Genomic DNA, 23,410 nt, shown 5'->3' on the forward strand with positions numbered 1-23,410 from the left:
GTGTGTAACCAATATATTGATGAAGAAATGATCAATGTGTATAGGCAATGTTGTAATGTATGGATGACAGCACAGCTATAACCTGAGGAGGGGTGTCACTATTATGTGTAAAGAGACAGCTTATAGCACGTGCTGCAGAACTGAAAGTAGATCTAGAGGCTTAGATGATCTACATGACAGCAGGTGGCTGGCTGCCAGAAGGATTGCATCAGCCAGCAGAGTCAGCATGACACAGCAAGTTGCTGATTGGCTGTCCCATGTATAAATGTACAGAGCAACTGTGGTGATTGTGGGTTAAAGGAGTTGGAGTGCAGCGGAGCATATTGTCAGTCAGGAGAGTGAGTTGGTGTAAATAAATGTAGATAGTGGTTTTACAACTACTGTGTACAGCCTTCATTCTTGCGTTGCTAAGAATCACCCTCTTGGTCTCTAAGCGCATCGACACTGAGATCTCCAGCTCTGGGTTGGGAAATGTGGAGATTGGGGGGTCGAGCCTGGGGAGAGTGGGATTTAGAGAAAGGAGGAACATCAGCAGGATAGGATGCCATGGAGTCCATCCTCTGGAGTGGCCACTTTCTCCAGGTGAACTGATCTTGGTTGTCTGGAGATCAGCTGTGATGGCAGGACATCTCTGTCTGCCATCTAGAGGTTGACATCCCTAAGCATCCCACCTCTTTTAGGTGAAATCCTTTCCCTCTCCCTCTCAGCTGCTGGAAAACGATTGTACTGTCTGCTGTAATGCTGCTATTTTGAATTGGTATTTCAATTATATTATTTTTTTCTTCCCTCCCCCTTTTTTAACTTTTTAACAACTTTATTGCGTAAGAAAATAGGTATACAATTAAATCAGCATAATATAAAATATACAGTATAACAGTTCCCATCAGGGATAGTTACAATAGTGGTTGCAAGCTAAAAAAAAAAAAGAAGACACTAAATCTAAATAAAGCACAAAAGTATGAAATCAATACAATAAGATTTAAAGTTACTCTAAAATTCTAATGCTAATAAATGGTGTTAATCACTTTCATTTGCGATGAAAATTGACTATGAGAGGCTAGGGAAGCCAAACTCTTAGAAAGTTCAATTCCTATGAGGCCGAGTTTTGTTGTTTAAGATAGTCAGTAATTTTGTCGAGTCCGCAAAAGTTCTTGGATCTTGGTGTGCCAATTTAAAATAGATAAAGATTTAGGAAACTTTTATTTTGAAGCAATTTCCAGATGTGCAGCTGCGCAAAGATATTTAACTAGCTCATAATTGTAAAAATGAGGAATTTGAGGTATCCAGAGGTTTAAAATTATATTATTTCTTTTTAAAAGGTATAAGCTTTTTTTAGTCACTGCTCACTTCTTCAGATAAGTTATAGCTGCAATATAGGTAAATAAAATAAATAACACCTCAAGCAGTTAAACTAGATGACACAAAGGTACTATTGGTAGGGAGTACTCTAGACTTTGGAGGCAGTATTCAACCTCTTTTGGATAGGATGCACTTCCACGAAAGGCTTAGGGCTGCAGCCTGAGGTGTTTTTATAACCATTCTTTTCTCTGATTATCATTACTTAATCTCACCAAGCCAAATAAATACCCCCCAAATACCTTATCGGTATTTTTCAGGTATTTCCTACAACAAACTGGATTCTCTAATCTGTAATTGGTTACTGATACAGAGAATCCCAATAAAAGCCAACATTATTTGCCTTTTATTTAGCTTGGCATGATAATAACAAATTGAAGCTTCTCCTGGCCTGCTGTTTAATCCGTAAACCAGCAGAAGCCTGATGCATTTAAAGGGGCCATCCCTTTAAATGTGTTTTGCATATCATGGCACAAGTTAACCCAGAAAGTTCACTCGTGCCGCAGCTTACAAAATACGCATCTGAAGGGACCGTCCCTCCATGTCTGTGCAGGTTGGCTTTTTGGGGGGGAAGGGGAGATTCTAGGGTTGGTCTAATGTGTAAAAGGGGAGGGAGTGTGTCAAACACCTCCACCCCCTGGCAAGGTAAAGGCATCAAACTGGTTACAGACCTCCCTGGGATGCTCCTCTATCTGAACTCAAAGTTGTGTGCAGACTGGGCTTGTGGGGGAAAATCCTAGGGTCCAAATGAGAGGGAGTATGTCAAATGCCCCCCATTACCTAGACCTCCCTGAGTGCCCTTTTACCTGCCCTCCAAGTTATGTTTAAACCCCCTCCATAGGCAGAAGTTGAATGCATTTAAAGGGACTGTTCCTTTAAATGCACTTTGTTATTATGGTTATTTTCTCTCTCTCTCTCTCTCTCTCTCTCTCGTCTATCCCACCTTCTCTGCTAGCAGACTCCGGGCAGCTAACAGTCAGTTCAGACATTTACATTTACAATTTAAAAACCAATAAAATACAATTACAATTAAAACATTTTATGGTGCTGTCTTCAATATAGGCGGGTTCTTTTTTCCTGATGGTGATCATATAGTAATCGTAGCTCTTTAGAGATGTGGGGTGGCAATCCTTTCAAGCATCCAGGTCATGAGTTCTATGTCAAAGTAATTGTCCTCATATGTTTTTCACTGTTTTTTTTTCCTTGAGGCCATTATTAGTTGATGACCATACTCATATAATGTAGTGAATCTGTACAGCAACTCAGATACAGATTACTTCTACCTCCTGGGACTTGGCAAAGAAGCCATGTCATGTTCTTTCCCTCATTATTTTATATTAAGTTTATCTGCAGGGGAGGGTTACATCATGAATGATAAAACTTCCCCTGCTGAATATTATCTTCTGCTTGTTAAAAAAAAATCTCTGAAAACTGGTGGGATCCAAACTCTGTACATCAGAGACTCCTGAATGAAGATTAATAGTATATGCTGTTTCTGCTGTAGTAGTTCTCACAGCTAAGGAGAAAATATGCTTTTTTAAACTTAACTGTAGCTCATCTCTTCTAAATTAGAACTGTTGTGCTGAAATAGAGGGCAAACCTCTGGCTGTACACCCAACTAGCTTCCATGTGCAAATGGCCCTTCTCAGTCCTGGTTAACCAGTAAGCATGTAAATGTAATGGAAACTCTGACTGTTGACAGTCAAGTCCAGGACTCTGGCAGTTAATTTCTAGGATCATACCACATTTATAAGGAGCCCCGTGGCACAGAGTGGTAAGCTGCAGTCCAAACTCTGCTCATGACCCGAGTTCAATCCTGGCTGGGTTCAGGTAGCCGGCTCAAGGTTGACTCAGCCTTCCATCCTTTCGAGGCTGGTAAAATTAGTACCCAGTATGCTGGGGGTAAAGTGTAAGTGACTGGGGAAGGCCATGGCAAAACACCCTGTAAAAGGCTGCCATGAAAATATTTGTGAAAGCGACGCCATCCCAGAAACGACTGGTGCTTGCACAGGGGACTACATTTACCTTTTTACCACATTTATGTAATCATCATTAGGAGTGTGCTCCAAGAAGTTGTTATGATGTTGGATACAGGATTTCGCTAAGGATTCAAACCTGAGAGGTTTTTCAGGTTCCAGAGTTTCAATGGGGAACCCATTCAAGGGTCTGGGGCAGCTGTTTATAAAGATAAGGGCATCAAATTTGCACAGAACATAGTTCTTCCCTCAGACAATAAAAATGTTTTACCCTTCTGCTGAAAACTCTGTGCCATTCTCCCTTGTTGTGGTCTGTTTCTTTCCTTTGGTAAAGTAAGAATGAAGGAGTGAGCTAGAACAACAATAACGCTGTTTTTCCTTTGGTGGATTCCAGAGATGGAGAGTGGGACTGGAATAGCTGTTTCCAACTAAATGACACCAAAAATTTCAGGGGAGCTAGCGCTGATTGTTTACTAAAGACACTTAGGGTTCAAGTCAATTGTACCAAGGGATCCAATCTTATGGGTCTCTGAACACGGTGTCTCCAGGCATTCTACTTGCAGAGGGGGAAAGGGGCTCCAGCCCCACAAAGGAGGGAAAGGGAATGGAGCAAGATAGAACTACAGTTCTGCCAGGCCCTGTGCCTGGCTTGCACTGGCCAGGAGCCACCTTGCAAGGCCACCTTGCCAGGTGCAAAAAAAATAAATAAGACACCTGCTGCTGATCGTAAGTGCCTAAACAAGCTGATAGTAAGTGCCTAAAAACAACATGGATTTTTTCCGTGGAGGGTGTTTTCCATAAAGCTTAAGAATCCCACATCTGTGTAACCATTCAGGAAATTCAGAAGAACTCCTCAAAACAGCAATTTCCACATTTATATTTTGGCTTTGGAATCCTGGAATGCAGGATACACCAAAATAATAATAATTTACACACTGGGATAGATGCTACCAAATGTTCCCACTGAAAGGAGAGGGGTACAGTTTTAGTCAATCCTTCCTCCTGCAGCAGACCTTCAACTCCCCACTCATCCCCGTCTGCTATAAGTATCATTTCAGTGGGGCATTTTGGGCTGCAGCAAAAGAGGGAGATGGCAAGGAAGTCACTCTCCAGCAACAGAGATCTTTCCATCAGTGGCAATTTTCAGCAGGATGAAAGCTAACGTATTAAAAGTAATATAATATTGAGCTCTAGTGAGAAATTTCAGTGTTTAAACAACTATTCAAGTAATAAACTATAAAGTAAACACTCTTTGCAACATAATACAGAATATCAAATTTAAAACAAACCTTTTCTTGAACCAGTCTCTGCAAATGGATCCCACAAGACAACATAGAAGAGAACATAGTCATCATATACTGCTGAACTTTACATATTCCAGTTGCCAGTGAATTTATCACAGCTGTTAATCCCACTTTTTCAATCACACTCTGGAAAGCACTAGGTGAGTGACAAGTAATTTTGCATAGTGCCTAGATAATATAAAACAAAGCACTGCGATCAGATAAGGTTGTTACTTATTAAATATTTATTAAATATTATTCAGAATGTAAACATTTGTACATATCCATGTATATACATCACTCTTCAATCTGAAGGACCCTCAAAGTAGGGGATATCCCATTTGTTCACCATGATTAGGAATTACATGGGCGATGACTAAGGGGAGCTGTCAGTCATGGCAACGCCTGCAGCTAGCCCCTCTGAAGGCACAGAAACTGACAGTTGGCTGCCACCCACATTCCCTGCACCTGAGCAGCTGCAAGCAAAAAGCCCTCTCGACTTGCCCCCACAGATGGCTCATGTAAGGTACTGACTCCGCCAAGACTTGGCGACCCGGTGCTGAGAAGCATGGCTGTGAGCTAGGCACTCGCTCAGCCTGGAGTTCTAACAGGAGCCTGGCCACTCGCTAATTGGAAACAGCGATGGCAGACCATTTAGCTCCCTGCTCCAGGCTGAGCCCCCTGTGGAAGAAACAAGTCTATCTTGTGACTTGGTCCACCTCAGCTTGGCTTTGAAATTGATCCCTTGGTTTCTTGACTCCTAGCTTTGAATGACCCCACTCTTGGTTTGTGCTTTAGACTTTGCCCTTTTGGTTCCTTCTCAGTTTTTTGGACTCAGACCCTGGCTTGGACTTGGACTCTTCCCCTGACTACACCCCAGTGCATGACAAGAAACAGGGCTTTTTTTGAACAAAAAGCCCAGCAGGACTGTATTTGCATATTATGCCACACCCCTGATATCACCATTGTTTCACACAGGGAATTTTTGTAGAAAAAGCCCAGCAGGAACTCATTTACATATTAGGCTACCCACACACCTACCCTGACTCCAAGCCAGTTGGAACAGCATTCCTGTGCATCCTTGCTCAAAAAAAGTCCTGGTTAGGAGTGGTCTGGTGGCCTTAATGACCCCCCACTAGCACCATCCTAGCCTCAGAGCAGCTTTGCAAGAAAGAGGCAAAAGCCACAACCACTGTGAGTCTGCAAATTCTGCAGAGTGGTGGGGTGGTGCTAGTGCCATAATCCAATGTTTCTTGCACAGGACAGATAGGCATGAAGTGGATAGGAGCCATTATCACTATCAGCTAGAAGCTTCTGCAAAAGCTGCTAGCACCACAAGCTGGTGACCTCCATTTCGTAGATGCCAGCAGACTCCTTCCCATACAAGATAATAGCACCGAAATATTTTATGTTTTTATATTATTCTATAGTTTATGTTTTTAATGTATTACTGCATTTACTCATGCACATGCATGTCTATGTGAGCCGCCCTGAGCACGCCTTAGCCAGGAGGGCGGAATACAAATGGAATAAAATAAAACGAAATAAATAACAAGGCAAACAGGCATGAAAGAACGAATCCCACAACCCACAGTTTATCATGATGGCTCAATGTTGCCTAAGAATTAAAATTGTTAGCAATGAAGTCCTAGAAAACCCCCAATATACTTGATATCAAAAATGGAACTTGGATTACCTTTCTTCCTGGAGTTTTACTTTCATTTATACAACCCTTATCCCACAATCAGAAACTTGACCATACAGTTCTACCAAATAACTGCCCCTTGGTAACATGAAATCCTTGGTGCAGTTTAGGCTTGCCAGGTCCCCTTGCCATCATGGCAGGAGGATTTCAGGGTGTTCTGGAGGTGCGTGGGATGTCACACACAACACTCTGGTTTTTTTGTCTTCAAAACCATAGAGTTTGCCCAAAAACCAGGGCATCACTGCATGATGCCCCTGTTTGGGGGTGGGCTTCTCCCACTGGCCAGCAGCAGATTGAAGCTCCCAAAAGTGGGGGAAATCCCTGTTGGCAACCCTAGTGCAGTTAGCAAAAAACAACAACTATATATCAATGTTGATAACAAAACTTGTTAAATAAACAGAATGATAAAGTGATAATTGTGGAGAAATAGTCATCTCTCCCCATATGTACCCCAGAGGGTGCTGAGATCAGGTTCACAAAATCTATTGATAATCCCCGGGCCTAAGGAGCCCAAACTGAAAACTACAAGAGAAAGGGCCTTCTCAATCATGGCTCCCCACTGGTGGAATCAATTACCAGAGGCGGTGCGGGCTCTGCGGAGTCTTGCTCACTTCCGCAGGGCCTGCAAGACTACCCTTTTTCAGCTGACCTTTTCTTAATGAGGATTATGCTGTACGGTTGTTACGAAAATCTGTAAATGAGTAAGATCAGAAATTTTTGAAAATGTAACACCGAGTATGATCGCATGAAATTGTTGGTTTTGATTAGATGGTTTTAAGGAAATTGTACAATGTTGTAGATTGTTGTTTTATTATGTAATCTTTGTATTTTATATTATGTTGTGAGCTGCCCTGAGCCTGCTTTGGCGGGGAGGGCAGGATATAAATTAAATGTCGTCATCATCATCATCATCATCATCATCATCATCATTATTAATATCTAAAATAGACCATGACAGGTGCTTTGTAGGGTTCCTAAGGCTGGGCAGGGAAAGAGATTATCTGAAAATAAGTTGGCAATATTATTTGGGACTTCTGCTTTAGCCTAAAGTTTATATTCCTTTGAAGTACACATGATATAGTTCAAACATTAACACAATGAAATAAAACAGTAACAGTAGTCAACTGCAAATATCCATTCGATGTCACTAACAATTTCCCAGTTCAGTAATATAAATGGTATATAAAGGATGGCCAAATTGTTGTGAACTGGCAAATCTTTGTACTCCTCTGCAAGACAGAATTAGCCTAAATTTTAGTGACTTTATGTCTGCATTATTTTAGAACTATAACTTAAAAGTATGTTTTGGCTAACAAGGCCACATCTGTTCCAGTTATTTAGAGACAAATCGTTGAAAAAAAGTTTGTGAGCATGAACCTGTTTTGATTCTGAAATGTAATAGAACTATTTCTGATTTTTGACACTAGCAAGATGATGAAAGATTCAGGCTCTTCAGAAAGTATGTCTGTGACACATACCTGAAGCAGGTTCCACTCCAAAGCAAACAGAAAATGTGACACAGTTCTGGTTTATTATCCATGGCAGATAAGACTGCACAGGGCAGTGACATTTACTATGCAACCTGCAGGCTGCAAAGTGGATAGTTCCATCATAAAAATGGCTTTCCTTAACACTAGATATGGGGTAGGGGATTATATTTGTATTAGTGATTTTAAAAATAAATTACAACTCCAGCATTCTTTTTATGTAAAATTTTACTCTAAAGATGTACAATGCCTATTTAAAAAGCTAACAAAACTGAGGAATTTTCCAAAATACTTTGTACTCAGTCAAAGAACCACAGTAGGGCAGCAAAAAGTACTATATGCTAATATAGTACTAAGGACAAACTGTTTATGTAAAGTATATATAGTACTGAGGAAAAGTGATTACAGAGGAAAAAGTGATTATGCATGCATAACAGTAAGAAAGAATTCCTGTAAGGAGAATCCATATTATATATGAACACACTGAATTTAGAAGTTGACAACAGTTTATTAGAAGGTTTCCATTCAGCATATTGAGCGTATGGCATAAACATGTACTTAACTTTCCATTCAGCGTATGGCATAAACATGTACTTAACTTTCCATTCAGCGTATGGCATAAACATGTACTTAACTTTCCCATCACATTAAAAGTAAAGTATTTCGACGTGCAGTCTCCTGATACTTGACTTATATTTGATGAAATAAAATTAAATATTCACACAGTCAGTTTTGTAATTCTAAAATGCATATTGGAAACATAAAACAGCAACCAAAGTGCAAACTAAAAAGCAATTCATTTTCAAACAAACAAAAAAAATTAGAAAGCGGCAATAAATAAATACAAGAGGTTGCTTGCAATAAACAATGCGCAAGGAACAACACCATTTTGTACAAATTCCTTAAACTTAACCCGTAAAATATGCATATCACTGCTAAATTTAGTTACTCTAGCTAAATTCAGATATTGTAAACAAATCTCAGCTTGGATGGGCATAATCCTGGCTAATTCCCATGTTCAAATGCTCACCGTTCTTTGTACCTGAAACAGCAAAACTGAAGATCAGTCCTTAATTCCAATTACTGATATCCAAATGCTGCACTTTCACTGAGGTTGGCTTCTTTACTAGTAAATGCAACTCTTAACCAAGGGCTTTTCTGCACACTCAACTTACTCCTGATTTTCTTGGCAGCCAATCCACATGCATTGGAATCTGTTTGGGAATGTTCTTCCATATGTCTGCCCTCCCTCTGAATTTTCATAATTGTGCCTTCAATAACTATAGATTTTCAAGGGAGAGCGCCATCATCATCAGTGGCATCACAGCACACACATCCCTTTTAAAAGGCACTGAGTATTGATATGTAATGGGAGCATTGTAACAACAGGCTTAGGAGGGTCTCTGAATTCCCATCTTTCATTTTAAAAAGTCTGTAGTCTCTTCCCTTGTGGAGAAATGCCTTTTTTCTCATACCTCTGTGAGAGAAGGTGTTAGTGTCTTATCTTTTTCCAAAAATGAAAGTTCGAAATTTAGAGAACCTCCTAATCCTAGCAATATAATAAGGACTTTTTTTAGCAGGAACGTGTTCCTTGGCATCAGGGGGTGTGACCTAATATACAAATGAGTTCCTGCTAGACTTTTTCTACAAAAAAGTCCTGTGTGAAACAATAGTGATGTCAGGGAATGTGGCCTAATATGCAAATGATTCCTGCTGGGCTTTTTTTGTAGAAAAAGCTCAGATTTCAATGCTTCAGCAATATATCGATATTTTGGGGGCATTTAAAAAAAGAGACAGAAAGAAATCATTCATCTTTGGGAGGGTGAAGAGAAGCAGTAGTTTGACCATGACAGTCCAATAATTGAAAAATGGGCTGAAGTTGGATGGGAATGTACAGGACAAAGAAAACCAACAGAAATGCAACAATCAAGGGGAAAGGCCACCTGAAAACTGGCTTCCAGGAAAACATCAGTGTAAAAGTGGTCTCAAAAGAACCAGGGGAAAAAACAGAAAACAAAAAACAAAGTAAAAACTAAAGAAATAAAAACACATGCAGAAATTAGAATAAACGAAAACTCTATGGGGTTAGAACTGGAAAAAAAAGAGAGAGAGATAGCCCCAGGATTGAATAGCAGCTAAGACTCAGTTACTGGAAAAGAAACAAAATGAAGGTGCCTACATTTGGACATCATCACTACTGAGAATTAAAATAGCTTCTATATATTATTGTAGTACAATGAGTGAGGTGACCACACAACCCTATCAACTAACTAGGTTTATGCTGGCCACAAATAAACTAAGAATTATCTGCGAAAGTAAGCTTCTCGATAAAGTAATTTTGACATTTTCATTTAAAAGTAGCTGGATTATAAATGGAAGTCTAAGAAAAGCATTTTCATTTGGTTCATTTTTGCAGTTCGTTTTTCCCAACAGGCTAAAACTGATTTAGTCAATTCCTAGCCTACACTGGTGGTAGACTTCTGAAAGCCAACACCCATAGCAGTTGTCCATAGCTTGATTGGCAGCTCTGGGAGCCAATCATGTAGCTCCCATTCTGCTCCATGGGAGCAGACATCCTGATTCAGCTGCGTTCACTTTGCAGCATGAAGAGAGACAAGTTAGTTGTTATGAGAACTAGAAGCTGAGCTTTCCGGGGGGGGGGGGGGGGGCGGGGACCTGCTTTGGTGAGCTATAACTCAGACATTCCAATGGGAGCCTGCTGAAAGACTCACCACTGAGAGTTTTACACCTCCCGAACCAAACAAATCAACAAACCACATATCAGTTTAGGCAATCACATTAACCACAAACCACGAAGCAAAACAAACCACCATTCTAAACAGTTATACCCTTTTTTGCCCTCTGAGTTCCACAGCTTAAAAAGGGTATAACTCTGCTTAAGATGGCATTGTTAGTTTTCCAGGACAGAAGAAGAATTATCTTATTAAGGAAATTTTACTTTTTTAGAACTCATCGTTCATTTTCTTTCTTAAATCATTAATTAGGGTTGCCATGCTTCAGGTGGTGACCTGGGATTACAAGCTGATCTCCAAGTGATAGAGATCAGTTCACTTGGGGGAAAAAGGCTGTTTTGTAAGGTTGACACTATGGCAGTACATCTCAGTGAAGACTTTCCCCCCCTCCCCAAACCTCACCTTCCTCAGACTCTGTCCCCAAAATCTCCAGGTATTTCCCATCTCAGAGCTGGCAACCCTATTAATTAATACAGAGGTTACAAACAAAGGTGACCAGAATGCATTGCTGTCACATTCACTACAATGCTTGTTACAACTATGGAGTCTGCCTCTTCAGGTCCAATCTCAATTACAAATAATGCCTGAGTATAGCACTTTGAGAAATAATAATGATGATCAACACTAGACAAAGTTAATATACTGCTGATTGGAAATAAAAATCTGGGTATATTGGCCTGAGAATGGTGTTAACAATAGGACATTTTGGAGGACATTAAGAACATAAGAGAAGCCATGTTGGATCAGGCCAATGGCCCATCCAGTCCAACACTCTGTGTCACACAGTGGCCAATATATGTTGCGTGTATATATACACACACACATACGGACTTCCGGTAATGGCGTGGTGCGGCTGAGCGGCTTTTCCCGAGTCTCGGGAGACGGCTCGGTTTTGCGGGGCATTTGGGGGGGCTTTCTGCTAAGAGAGCACCCCCTAAAGAAGCATCAGAAGACGCTTCACAGTTTGGGGAGCTGCTGGGGGTCGGAGGGGAGCGGAGGTTCCTCTTTCGAGCCCAGCTGTCCCTGTAGCCGATGCTCTGCAACACTTCTGTGTCCAACTGGGCTACCGGACGAAGGAGCGGGTCGGGACAACAGGATTCATTCCACACAAGGAATTATCAACTAAAAGGCACCGAGAAGCTGAAAAACTGGTTCCTGCTTACTTCTTTGAAAGAACTGAGACTCAGCTGTCGGGTGACGATTGATCGGAGAACGTGGAACGGGAAAGAGACAGCAACGGGGAAGTGACAGCAAGGAACGGAGAGAAGCGACCAGATGACAAGAGACTTAAACAGGTACGAAGAAGCGGTGGACGGAGGGGAATTTAAACAGATGAGGTGAATGGGAAGAAGATAGAAAACAGAAGATATAAAGAAGAAGAAGGAGACTGTGAGAGTTGAAACAAAGGGGGCAAGAGTAAGCTGAAACGGATCGGAGCGGACAAGGAAGCAAATGGCGGGCGGCGGCAGCGGCTGAGCCAGGAGAGACTGCGTTGTACAGGAAAGTGAACAAATTTGCCAACTGAGTGAGTAACGGGTGCTGGGGAGAGGAGTTAAAGACTTAAGTTGGAATAATATAGTATATATATACAAAGAGAAAGTGGAAAGAAGTTTAAAGAGGAGGAAGAACAGAATAGAACGGGAAAATAGACTGGAACTGCCACGTGGCTTAAAAGTGAAAGTACAAGAAGGGAAGAAAATGGAGTCTGTTTGAACAAGTGAACGGTATAGGTTTTTGGATATTTATTTAATAGACTTAGAGCAGCATTTGAAAAAAGATCTGGGGGACACGTTCCAGGAAAAGGGTGGGGAGAGGGTTTTTAGCAGCGGCTGAGCTGCGGCTGTCTCCCCACTGAAGATGGGCATTTAAATACTGGTGAGCTATTTGAACTTAATTGGTGGAGTGAGAGTCAAGCAAAAGAAGAAGGGGACAAACAACAAACATAATATAAAAGAAGACCTTAAAAGGTGTAAGGGAAGAAGAAGGGAAAGGACGGTTTAGTGATACATGTATAACTTAAAATTGACTAATGCTATAAGTATAACTAAGGAACAGTGGAAATGTTATTGTAGAGTTATATGTATAATATATATCAGTGTCATATGTATAATTGATGAACAGTAGAACAATAGAAGGAAGGTCATATGTGATTGATTTATGGTAGTCTGCAAGAAATAAGAATTTAAGATCTGTCAAAATTTATTTAAGGAACAAGAAGCAAATACTGAATTGTATGGTTGATGTGTATATAAGCATTGGATAAATTGGTTGGGTTAGCTATTAACTGATGAATTTTATTGCTTGTGTCAAAAATTGAGAAAGGGAAAGAATTAATATTGATAACTGATATAGTATCAAGTTTGTAAGTAACAGAAATGGGTCCAAAAAAATTTGGTCAAGGTACTCCCTCACCCACCACAGGGGGGGGAGGAGGAAAAAGAACCCCTGAAGCTACAAATCAAGATGCTATTGAGAAATTGCAAAATATAGTGACGGCTGGTTTCAAGCAAAACCAAGAAGCACTAGAAACAATGAAAACTGATCTGATGGGGCAGATATTGAGAACCAACAAACAAGTTGAAGAATTCCAAAAGCAGTTGTTGGGGAATACTCAACAGGTTCACAGTTTGGCTGCCAAAGTGGACAAGATAGTGGAACATGAGAAGGAAGTAGCCAGTATAGCTAGGGAAAACAAAGTAAGACTGGCCCAATTGGAGCAAAGAGTAATAAAATTAGAGATGGAGAAAGCAGCGTATATACTGCGTTTCCAAAACCTGCCGGAGGAAAAGGATGAAAAAATAATAGAGAAAATTATAGACTTGTTGACGTGTGAAGATGAAGACTGGTTGGAAGAGGGAAGAAGAGAGGTCGAGTGGGCAAAGAGAGTGTCTTCTAGCTACACGAGGAAGCATAATTTGGCAAGAGAGGTACAAGTTAAATTTACCCATCTCTCAACGTGTGAAAAAATTTTGAAAAAAGTAAAAGAACAGGAGCTTAAGTGGAAGGAGACCAATATAAGGGTGTTGAAAGAAGTGCCTTGGGAAGTTCGACAGCGGAGGGTGAAATATCGTAAACTAACGACATGGTTGATAAGACACTCGGTGCAATTCAAATGGTTAATCCCGGAAGGGGTTTTTTTTACATATCAGTCCAGAAGACATAATGTAGTTTCACTGGAAAAATTAGAGGAATTTTGGGACCAATATGTAGATCCAAGCAGCCGTGAATCTGGAACAGGGGACGAGAGGGAAGAACAAGAAGAAGAAGACGGTCAGAGCCAGACAGAAGAAGGAGCTGGGCAGAAGGTCTGGAAAGGAGGAGTAAAGACAAGAGCTAAAATCAAAAAAGGCCAAAAAATAATACCTGATAATATAGATCTCCTAAAATGAAAACCAAGGCTGAAATACAAATAATATCGATTAATGTTAATGGGTTAAATGACCCCAGAAAAAGAAGGAAGACTTTCCAACAATTGAAAAAGACGGCCTCCTCAATAATTTGCTTACAAGAGACACATATTCAAGAAAAGGACGTTAAATACCTACACAATGAGAAACTGGGAACACTTTATCACTCTTCAGACCCAAGTAAGAAAAAGAAAGGGGTAGCTATATATGTCTCTAAGTCCTTACAATCTAGTTGTCTGTACACGGATGATAAAGGAAGAATAGTAATAGTGGAAATAGAGTATTGCGGCGACAAACTGATATTAGTGAATATCTACGCTCCAAACGAAAATCTTGGAAAATTTTACAAAACCTTGCATAAAAAATTGATGGAGTTTGAACCAAAAAATTGCTGCATTATTGGTGATTATAATGCGGTTTTTGACATAGAAAAAGATAAAAAATTTGAAGAACAAAAGAAAAGGAAGCTGCGAAGTAGACTACCTAAAGATTTTTTGAAGCTAGCTGACGAACTTAACTTATTAGATGTATGGAGAACGAAGAACCCCTCAACCAAAGATTATACCTACTATTCATCTGTCCATAAATGTTGGTCGAGGATTGATATGTGTTGGCTATCGGCAGATTTAATGTTATCAATTCGACAGGCAGACATTCTTCCCAGAACATACGCGGACCACAATCCAATCCAGATTAACCTATTAGGAGCGCTAAGGAACTCAAGATGGACTCTTAACCTACAGATTTTGAAAGAGGCAAAATTTTTGGAATCCGCTAAGAAGGAAATAAAAGAGTTTTTCCAATACAATTTAAATAAGGACACGAGTATGCACATCATTTGGGATGCATTTAAAGCCTTTTTTCGCGGAGTGGCAATAAGATATGCAGCCAGCAGAAAAAGAGAACGTTTGAGGTCCTATAAAGATTTAGTCCAAAAATTAAGTGAGCAAGAAAAGCAGCTAAAAATAAGGAACGTGGAAGAAATAAGATTAAAGATCTCAGCCCTTCAACATCAAATTAATTTATTACTGATGGAAGAAGTAGAAAAGAAGATGAAATGGATGAAGCAAACATATTTCGAGAGTGCAAATAAAGCTAGCAGATGGCTAGCATATAAGTTAAAGAAGGAAAGAAGCAAAAAAATTATAAAGTTGCTCAGAGATGAAGATGGGAATGAGACAACACAAGCCACCCAGATGAAGACAATAATTCAAAGATTCTATCAAAAATTATATAGAGGTCAAGAAATACCTAACCAACTACAAGAAGAATACTTAGCAAAAACTAAATTAAAGCAGCTGACAGAAGAACAAAAAGGGAAATTGAACGCTCCGATTACCATGCATGAAATTGTGGAGGCGATTAATCATCAAAAATTGAATAAAGCACCGGGGCCGGACGGCCTTCCAATAGAACTTTATAAAAACTTTGAAGAAGAACTGCTTATTCCATATAAAAATGTAATTGAGAACGCACAAAACAATCATGTAATCCCAGCATCATGGAAAGAGGCTTTTATTACATTGATATACAAAGAAGGTACAGATCCAGCGGAGGCTAGAAACTATAGACCTATCTCGCTGTTAAACAGTGACTACAAAATCTTTGCTACTATACTGGCGAATAGGCTCAAAAGAATTATTAGTGCGGTTGTTTACGAAGACCAAACTGGCTTCGTTCCAAATAGGCAAATGAAGCAAAATGTAAGATTTTTAATGAATGCAATAGAATATTATAAAGAGCACCCCGAAAAGCAAGTGGCATTAATATTTGTGGACGCTGAAAAAGCCTTCGATAATGTAAATTGGAGGTTTATCTTGAAATCATTAGAAGTAGTAGGTTGTGGGGAAACTTTTTGCGGACTGGTGGAAACCATTTATATGGAACAGAATGCAAAGATCAGTTTTAATAATGTCCAAACAGATTCGATTGTCATAGCGCAGGGCACAAGACAGGGGTGTCCCCTATCACCATTATTATTTATAGTAACATTGGAGTTCTTAATGCAAAGAATAAGAGACGAAGATGGAATAAAAGGTATTAAAATTAGAGGAGAGGAGTTGAAGATTCGAGCCTTTGCGGATGATTTGCTATGTATTTTAGAAGATCCCAATCTCTCTATCGGACAACTTAAAGAAACATTTAAACATTATGGACAAATTTCGGGACTTAAGATCAATTTGCAAAAAACGAAATTCTTTACAAAAAATATGAATAAAGAACAAGTCAACCAATTTGAAGCCTTATCGGAATTCACATACGGGAAAAAAGTAAGATATTTAGGAATCCAAATGACTAATGAGCTTAAAGACTTGTATCGGGACAATTACGAAAAATTAATAAAAGAAATTCAAGAGGATTTAAGAAATTGGGAGGATTTACATATTTCGCTTCTAGGGAGAATCGCAACCATAAAAATGAATGTATTGCCAAGAGTTCTATTCCTTTTCCAAATGATTCCTATTATGCTGCCGAAGTCCTTTTTCCAACGGATTAATAAAATAACCTCATCGTTTATCTGGCAAAACAGAAAACCTAGGATCAGATTAAAAATACTTCAGGACAGTAAACTTAGAGGTGGATTTGCTCTACCAGAATGGAACTTATATCATAAAGCCTGTCGTATTGTATGGTTGAAAGAGTGGTTTACATTGGAAGATAAGAGAATATTAGTCATTGAAGGGGCAGATCTGGGGAAAGGATGGCATGGATATCTTTGGTATCAGAACCCACCTCCAAATAGTTTGTTTTGGAGACATGAGATAAGAAAATCTCTTTATAGAGTTTGGATGGAAATTAGAAAATACTACTCTTATACTCCATTATGGTTATCGCCGGTTGAGGCTTATACACATCCCAATTTGTATAGTTGGGAAAAATTATTAGATTACCAAAGTCTTTTAGATAAGCAAAAGAACTTAAAAATGGAAGAAATGACTCAACTTGACTGGTGGTTAAAATGTCAAATACAATCATGCTATCAAAAAGATAAGGAAAGAGGATTCCCCAAGAAACTAAACGATCTTGATCAAATTATGCAAGGAGACCAGAAATTAATCTCTAAAATATATGAATGGTTATTAAGAGAAAAAATGCAGGAAGAGCAGGTAAAAGAATCATGGATAAAATGGTTAAGAGATTTTGGATTTAATATATGTTTAGATGATTGGGAGAAAATATGGAAGCGAAATGTTAAATTAATGACCCCGGCTTTGTATAAGGAAAATCTTTACAAAATGATATATCGATGGTACTTAACACCAGACCGGTTAGCTAAGATATATCCTAGTTACTCCAATAAATGTTGGAAATGTAAAAAAACTAAAGGTTCACTATTCCACATATGGTGGAAATGTGAGCGCGCCAAAAAGTACTGGGCTTTAATACATACTTGGACGCAAAAAATTTTAAAGATTAAATTGGAACATTCACCAGAATTATATCTTCTAAATGTATGTAGACAAGATTTTCCACCTAAAATAATTAAGATATTGATGTATATTGTTACAGCTGCAAGGATATTATTTGCGAAATACTGGAAATCCCCGCAAATCCCGTCAAGGGAAGAATTTATTGTTAAACTTACCGAAGCGGCGGAACTGGATTTGATGACTATTAGAATCCGTAATGGTGATATTTTAAAATGTAAAGAAAGTTGGGAACCAATTTACTGCTGGGTTAAAAGCAAAGGATTGATATTGGAATAATAGAAATAGAATAATTTATTCTCCTATCGCTCCCGGGATGCTTGGGAGTATGTCTGAGGGGTGGAGGGACTCTTATTGTTAGGATGCAAGAGAAGGGTGGAATGTATATGTGTGTATTGTATGTCTTGTTTGATTTTGTTTTTGTTTGATGTTATTTGTCTATGTACTTTGGTAAAATAAACTTAAAAATGTTAAAAAATATATATATATATACACACACACATACACATACATACATACACACACACACATATATATATATATATATATATATACTGTGGCTAATAGCCACTGATAGAGCTCCGCTCCATATTTTTATCCAATCCCCTCTTAAAGTTGGCTATGCTTGTAGCCGCCGCCACCTCCTGTGGCAGTGAATTCCAAATGTTAATCACCCTTTGGGTGAAGAAGTACTTCCTTTTATCCGTTTTAACCTGACTGCTCAGCAATTTCATTGAATGCCCACGAGTTCTTGTATTGTAAGAAAGGGAGAAAAGGACTTCTTTCTCTACTTTCTCCATCCCATGCATAATCTTGTAAAGTTAAAGAGCCCCAAGCGTTTTAACCTTTCTTCATAGGGAACGTGTTTGAAACCTTTAATCATTCTAGTTGCCCTTTTCTGCACTTTTTCCAATGCTATAATATTCTTTTTGAGGTGAAGTGACCAGAATTATACATAGTATTCCAAATGAGACCGCACCATCGATTTACAAAGGGGCATTATGATACTGGCTGATTTATTTTCAATTCCCTTCCTAATAATTCCCAGCATGGCGTTGGCCTTTTTTATTGCAATTGCACACTGTCTCGACATTTTCAGTGAGTTATCTACCACAACCCCAAGATCTCTCTCTTGGTCAGTCTCTGCCAGTTCACAACCCATCAACTTGTATTTGTAGCCGGGATTCTTGGCTCCAATGTGCATTACTTTGCACTTGGCCACATTGAACCTCATCTGCCACATTGACGCCCACTCACCCAGGCTCGACAGATCCCTTTGGAGTGGATTAATTATAATTTATAAAATTAATTTATAATTAAGTCGGAAGCAACTTGATGGAACTTAACACAAGCAAACATATTGGTCTTTATGCACATACAAACATGTATAGAGAAAGATATAAACACTATATAGACAGATCTCAACAGAGAGTCAAAAACCTTTAAAATGTATTCGGAATTTTATATTCACAAGTTCACAAAACTTTTAAAATATACAAAAATATGAACATTAGGTATAAAATGAACTTTATTTTCAGAACAAAATTTGCTTACTGAAATAGCAGTTATCCTTAAAGAATCCATGGTTGAATGTGTAAAAAGATACCATAAAGTAGGTCCAATTTCTCCAGTAATAAATCCCTGAGCATGGCAAGAAAGAGTGGAGCAGACATTTTCAACTATTTTTGCAGCCATGTGATTCACAACACGTTCTTCCTAGAAAGAGGTAAAATACATAGGTAACACTTTGTAAAAATATCACAAAATTAAATTCACATTATAAAAATTATTGGAAGATACAAGAAAAAAGCCTAAGCAGAAAATCCCCATGCCATGATTTCCCCCACAATTATGAATAATTATGAATTGTTTCTCTTTCATCACATGGACAGATTCAAACAGATTCTTCAACCACTATCATTTTGGGGAAATAGCTACCACTGCTGAATATAAAATCTTTTGTTAATGTAATACCTCATGCTCCTTTCCCCTGCATTCTATCAAATACTTATCTCACTCTAATGTATTCAAGGCTGAGTATATGGGATTTGTATTATCCTCACAATCCAAGCAACCTAGGCTAAGAGATTGTGACTACTCAACAGTGTCTAACAAGTTTCATAACTGATTCTTCCAGCCTGTGTCCCATCCCAACAGCTGCATACAGTGCAGCCAGGTTGAGTTACCCACCTCCAACACTGGTATGTAATGCTAGGTCCATTAATAAGACCTGCCGAACTTCCTGCTGGTAAGAAAACAAAAGCCTCGCTACAGGTTTGTGCTATTTTCCTGTTTCACCTTAGCTTCTTCAAGCTGGATAAAATTGAAACAATATTACAATACATTTTTTGATACAACATGTAAAAAACACCATAGATATAATGGCTGATTGGAAGAAACATACCTTCTCATTAAGAATTTTCAAACACTGGGTAAGAACACCGTCTGTTTTACTCAAAAGTGATCGCAAAAGTGGTGCTAGCCACCCTGACTCCAGCCATTATATACACAGGTGAAAACACTTTAGGCACCCCTTAAAGGTACAATAATAAAAGCTACAGGAATATCCATACTAAATTTCTTATCCTTAACATTTTTACAGTAGATTTTTTTCTTTACAGACATCAAGGACAAAATTAAGAACCAATACAATGATTTATAACCCATTCAAAGAAAACAAGCCAAATCCCAATCGTTGCGCTATGCAATATTCACCATTGACCCAAACAATTTACAGTACCATTAAAATTTTTTGATTTATTATGCGGGACCTACCAGGATGTCAGCAAGTTCCCAGAATGGGTTTTAGGAGAACTTAGGTGAGCGCTTGATCAAATCAGACTTTGTATGTCAACCAAAGGGTGTCAATAACGCGGGCGGGCACTTTAAATGCGGTGCCTGCTCCGCTTGCGCTCTTTCTATGGAAATAAGAGAGTTTATACATCCAGCCACAGGATACAGAATATCACTCAATGAGACCACCACGTGTGCTACGAAAAAATGAATTTACGCAATCCTCTGCCCATGTAAAAAAAATTATTTGGGTTCCACTACGCGTGCAGTACACACACGCATGTTGGAAGTTGGAACACAAATCTAGGGTTAATGGTTGATGCTCAACATGGTTGATGTTCCATTAGTTGAGCATTTTCATTCCCTAAGGCATGAGTCAGAGTCCATGCGCTTCTGTGTCATTGCTAAATTTCCATCTCGACTTCAGGACAGAGTAGATTGCAATCGCTGGTTGTTACAACAGGAGATGTGCATGATTTTCAGACTAAACACATTGAGTCCTCGAGGTTTAAACGACGATTTATCATGGTGTTTTTTACATGTTGTATCAAAATTTTTATTGTAATATTGTTCCAATTTTATCCAGCTTGAAGAAACTAAGGTGAAACAGGAAAACAGTACAAACCTGTTGCTGCTTTTGGACTGCTGGATATACAGCCCTATGAATTGTGGGCTGCACAGATTCAAGATTACTGAACGTGTTGAACATTTGTCAATTTCACTGGATGTTTCCCAAAGGAGCTACGACTTTTATTGATGGAAAAGGGTGGGACTGGCATTCTGGTGCAACCGTTCCTCATTGTATGAGAATTCATGGTGTTTGGATATTTAATATAAAAGACTTTTCTAATATTTTCTGATATTGCTTTATTCTGTTATTTGTTTGACAGTTTGAGGCTGGTTTTCATGGTAGCGGGGCTTTTGTTTTCTTACCTTTTTGGCCGCGATTCTTTTTTTGTTACAGACTTCCTGCTGGAGCAGGATACAGACCTGTCTTGCACGACTGAGTGTGAGATGGGGAGAGAGTTGCTCTCTCCCTTGTAGCTTCCTCCCGGATTCTCAGTCCTTCACCAATTGTGGACTAGCAGGCGGGGTGGGGTGGCCCTATTCATTTGGGAGGCTTACTCCTTTTGAGCTCTTCTATCCCCAAGGATCACTGGTATAGAGTGTGCCGATCTGGTGTGTGATGTTGAGGAGAGTTTGGCTATCTGGCTGGTGTACCGACCACCTAATGCACCAGCCAGTGCCTTACTGTTCCTTGTGGAGGCAGTAGCAGGCTGGGCAGTGGATTTCAATGTCCATGCTGATGATGCAAGCTCCACACAGTTGGCAGACCTAGTGTCATCTATGGTGGCACTGGGACTCTCCCAACCTCCACTCACCAGGTGGGACACACACTGGATTTGATCTTTATGATGGGGGTTACAGTGAACTAAATTGCTGCTGAAGCAGTCCCATGGTCAGATGACGATGCTCAGAAGGCCTGTATGAATGTCCCACCTTGACCCTGTTTGGCAGCAAGTGTATTTTAGCTCGCCTGTAGAGCCAAATGGACCCTATGTGGCTCTATGGAATCCTTGACCCCCTGGCAACTCATTAGATGAGTTGGTGGAGACTTGGCATAGTCAGCTTTCCATGGCCACTGATAAGACCATTCCCTGGCGCCCTCAGTGCCTCTGTTCAAAGCTAGTACTGTAGTATACCCCAGAACTGTGGCTGATGAAATGGAGGCTAAGACGGTTAGAGAGGCAGTGGCAGCACACCCATGACAAAGTGACAAGAACATCTTATAGGTCATTTATGAGAACCTATGAGATGGCAGTCAAGGCCACTAAGAAAGCTTATTTTACAGCCATGATTACATCTGTAAATTCATGCCCAACACAATTATTTAGTACAATTTGGTCTCTTATTACCCTACTACAGGACAGAGTAAATGCTAGGGAATTGGACATAGGCTGTGAGGCTTTTGCAAGCTTTTTCACAGATGTCCTGTTGCTTCACCATGACATTCCCACCACAGTTGAAACAGTGAATAAGTTCGAGGCTCCTTGCACATCCTCTAGTCAGATTTTGGATCAATTCACTCCACTCAGCCTGGAGAAAGTTGACAGAGTCCTCTATACCATACGTTTGACCACCTGTAGTTTGGAACCGTGCCCATCGTGGCTGATTAAAACTAGCCAGGTGGAGCTGCGAGTTCCCTTGAGGGAAATTGTCAACAATCTGATCTTCCCTCAGCCTCTTGAGACGGTGATCCACCCTCTCTTTAAAAAGTTATTATTAGACCTGGCCATACTAGCAAATTATCAGCTGGTGTTAAACCTGCCTTTTCTGGGCAAGATCATCAAGAGGGCAGTAGCATTACAGTTGCAGAGTTTTCTTGAGGATGCTTCCATGCTAGACCCATATCAATCCGGCTTTCGTCCAGGTCATGGAACAGTGACAGTACTGGTCACCTTCATGGATGACCTCCAGAGGCATTTGGATCAAGGCAACTCAGCAGTACTGTTGCTGTTGAACCTGATAGCAGTGTTTGACATGGCTGACCATCAGTGACTGACCCACCGCCTCACCAATGCTTGGAGTCAGGGGTCTGCCTTACAATAGCTCTCCTTTTTTCTCCAGGGTCAGGGACAAAGAGTGGCAAGAGGGGAGCAGTTGTCCCAAAGACATCTACTTATACGCTGAGTGCCACAAGGGGTGGTTCTCTCCCCAATGCTGTTTAACATCTACATGTGCCTCCTTGCCCAGAGGTGAGGGCTGGGATGCCATCAGTATGCAGTTGACACCCAGCTCTATCTGTTGGTGGGTGGCTGGTCTGACTGCACCCTGGAAAATCTGGCCCTGGTGTTACAAGCTGTGGCAGGATGGCTCAGGCTGAGTCGACTGAAATTGAATCAAATAAAGACAGAGGTCCTATATCTAAGTTGCGGCAGTACCGATTCCACTACTAGCTTTCGATGGGGCACCACTTATGTTGGCATCAAAGGTTAAGAACTTAGGGGTGCTCCTGAATGACTCTTTAATTATGGAGGCCCAGGTAGCAGCCCATGCCAAATTGAACTTCTACCATCTTTGGCTAAAGGCAGTTGGTTCCCTACCTCCAACACAGTGACTTGGGGACAGTGATCCATGCTATGGTCACCTCAAGATTAGACTACTGTAATGCCATCCACACAGGGCTGCCCTTGTGTCAAATCTGAAGCTTCAACTGGTGCA

At 39.9% G+C, this 23,410-nt stretch overlaps 1 protein-coding gene across 1 annotated transcript in view; it reads right to left on the minus strand.

Moving 5' to 3' along the window:
- The window catches only part of ULK4 (unc-51 like kinase 4), a 297,265-nt gene that overhangs the window by 211,837 nt on the left and 62,018 nt on the right, over positions 1 to 23,410 (minus strand). Inside the window, exons 20-21 of the mRNA XM_060247507.1 lie at positions 18,950 to 19,111; positions 4,622 to 4,804 (exon numbers count right to left, since the gene is read on the minus strand). Coding sequence (XP_060103490.1) covers positions 4,622 to 4,804; positions 18,950 to 19,111 — 345 coding nt within the window. The remainder of the gene's footprint in view (positions 1 to 4,621; positions 4,805 to 18,949; positions 19,112 to 23,410) is intronic.

The sequence above is a fragment of the Heteronotia binoei genome, chromosome 10 (genome assembly GCF_032191835.1).
Source record: "Heteronotia binoei isolate CCM8104 ecotype False Entrance Well chromosome 10, APGP_CSIRO_Hbin_v1, whole genome shotgun sequence".
NCBI lineage: Eukaryota > Metazoa > Chordata > Lepidosauria > Squamata > Gekkonidae > Heteronotia > Heteronotia binoei.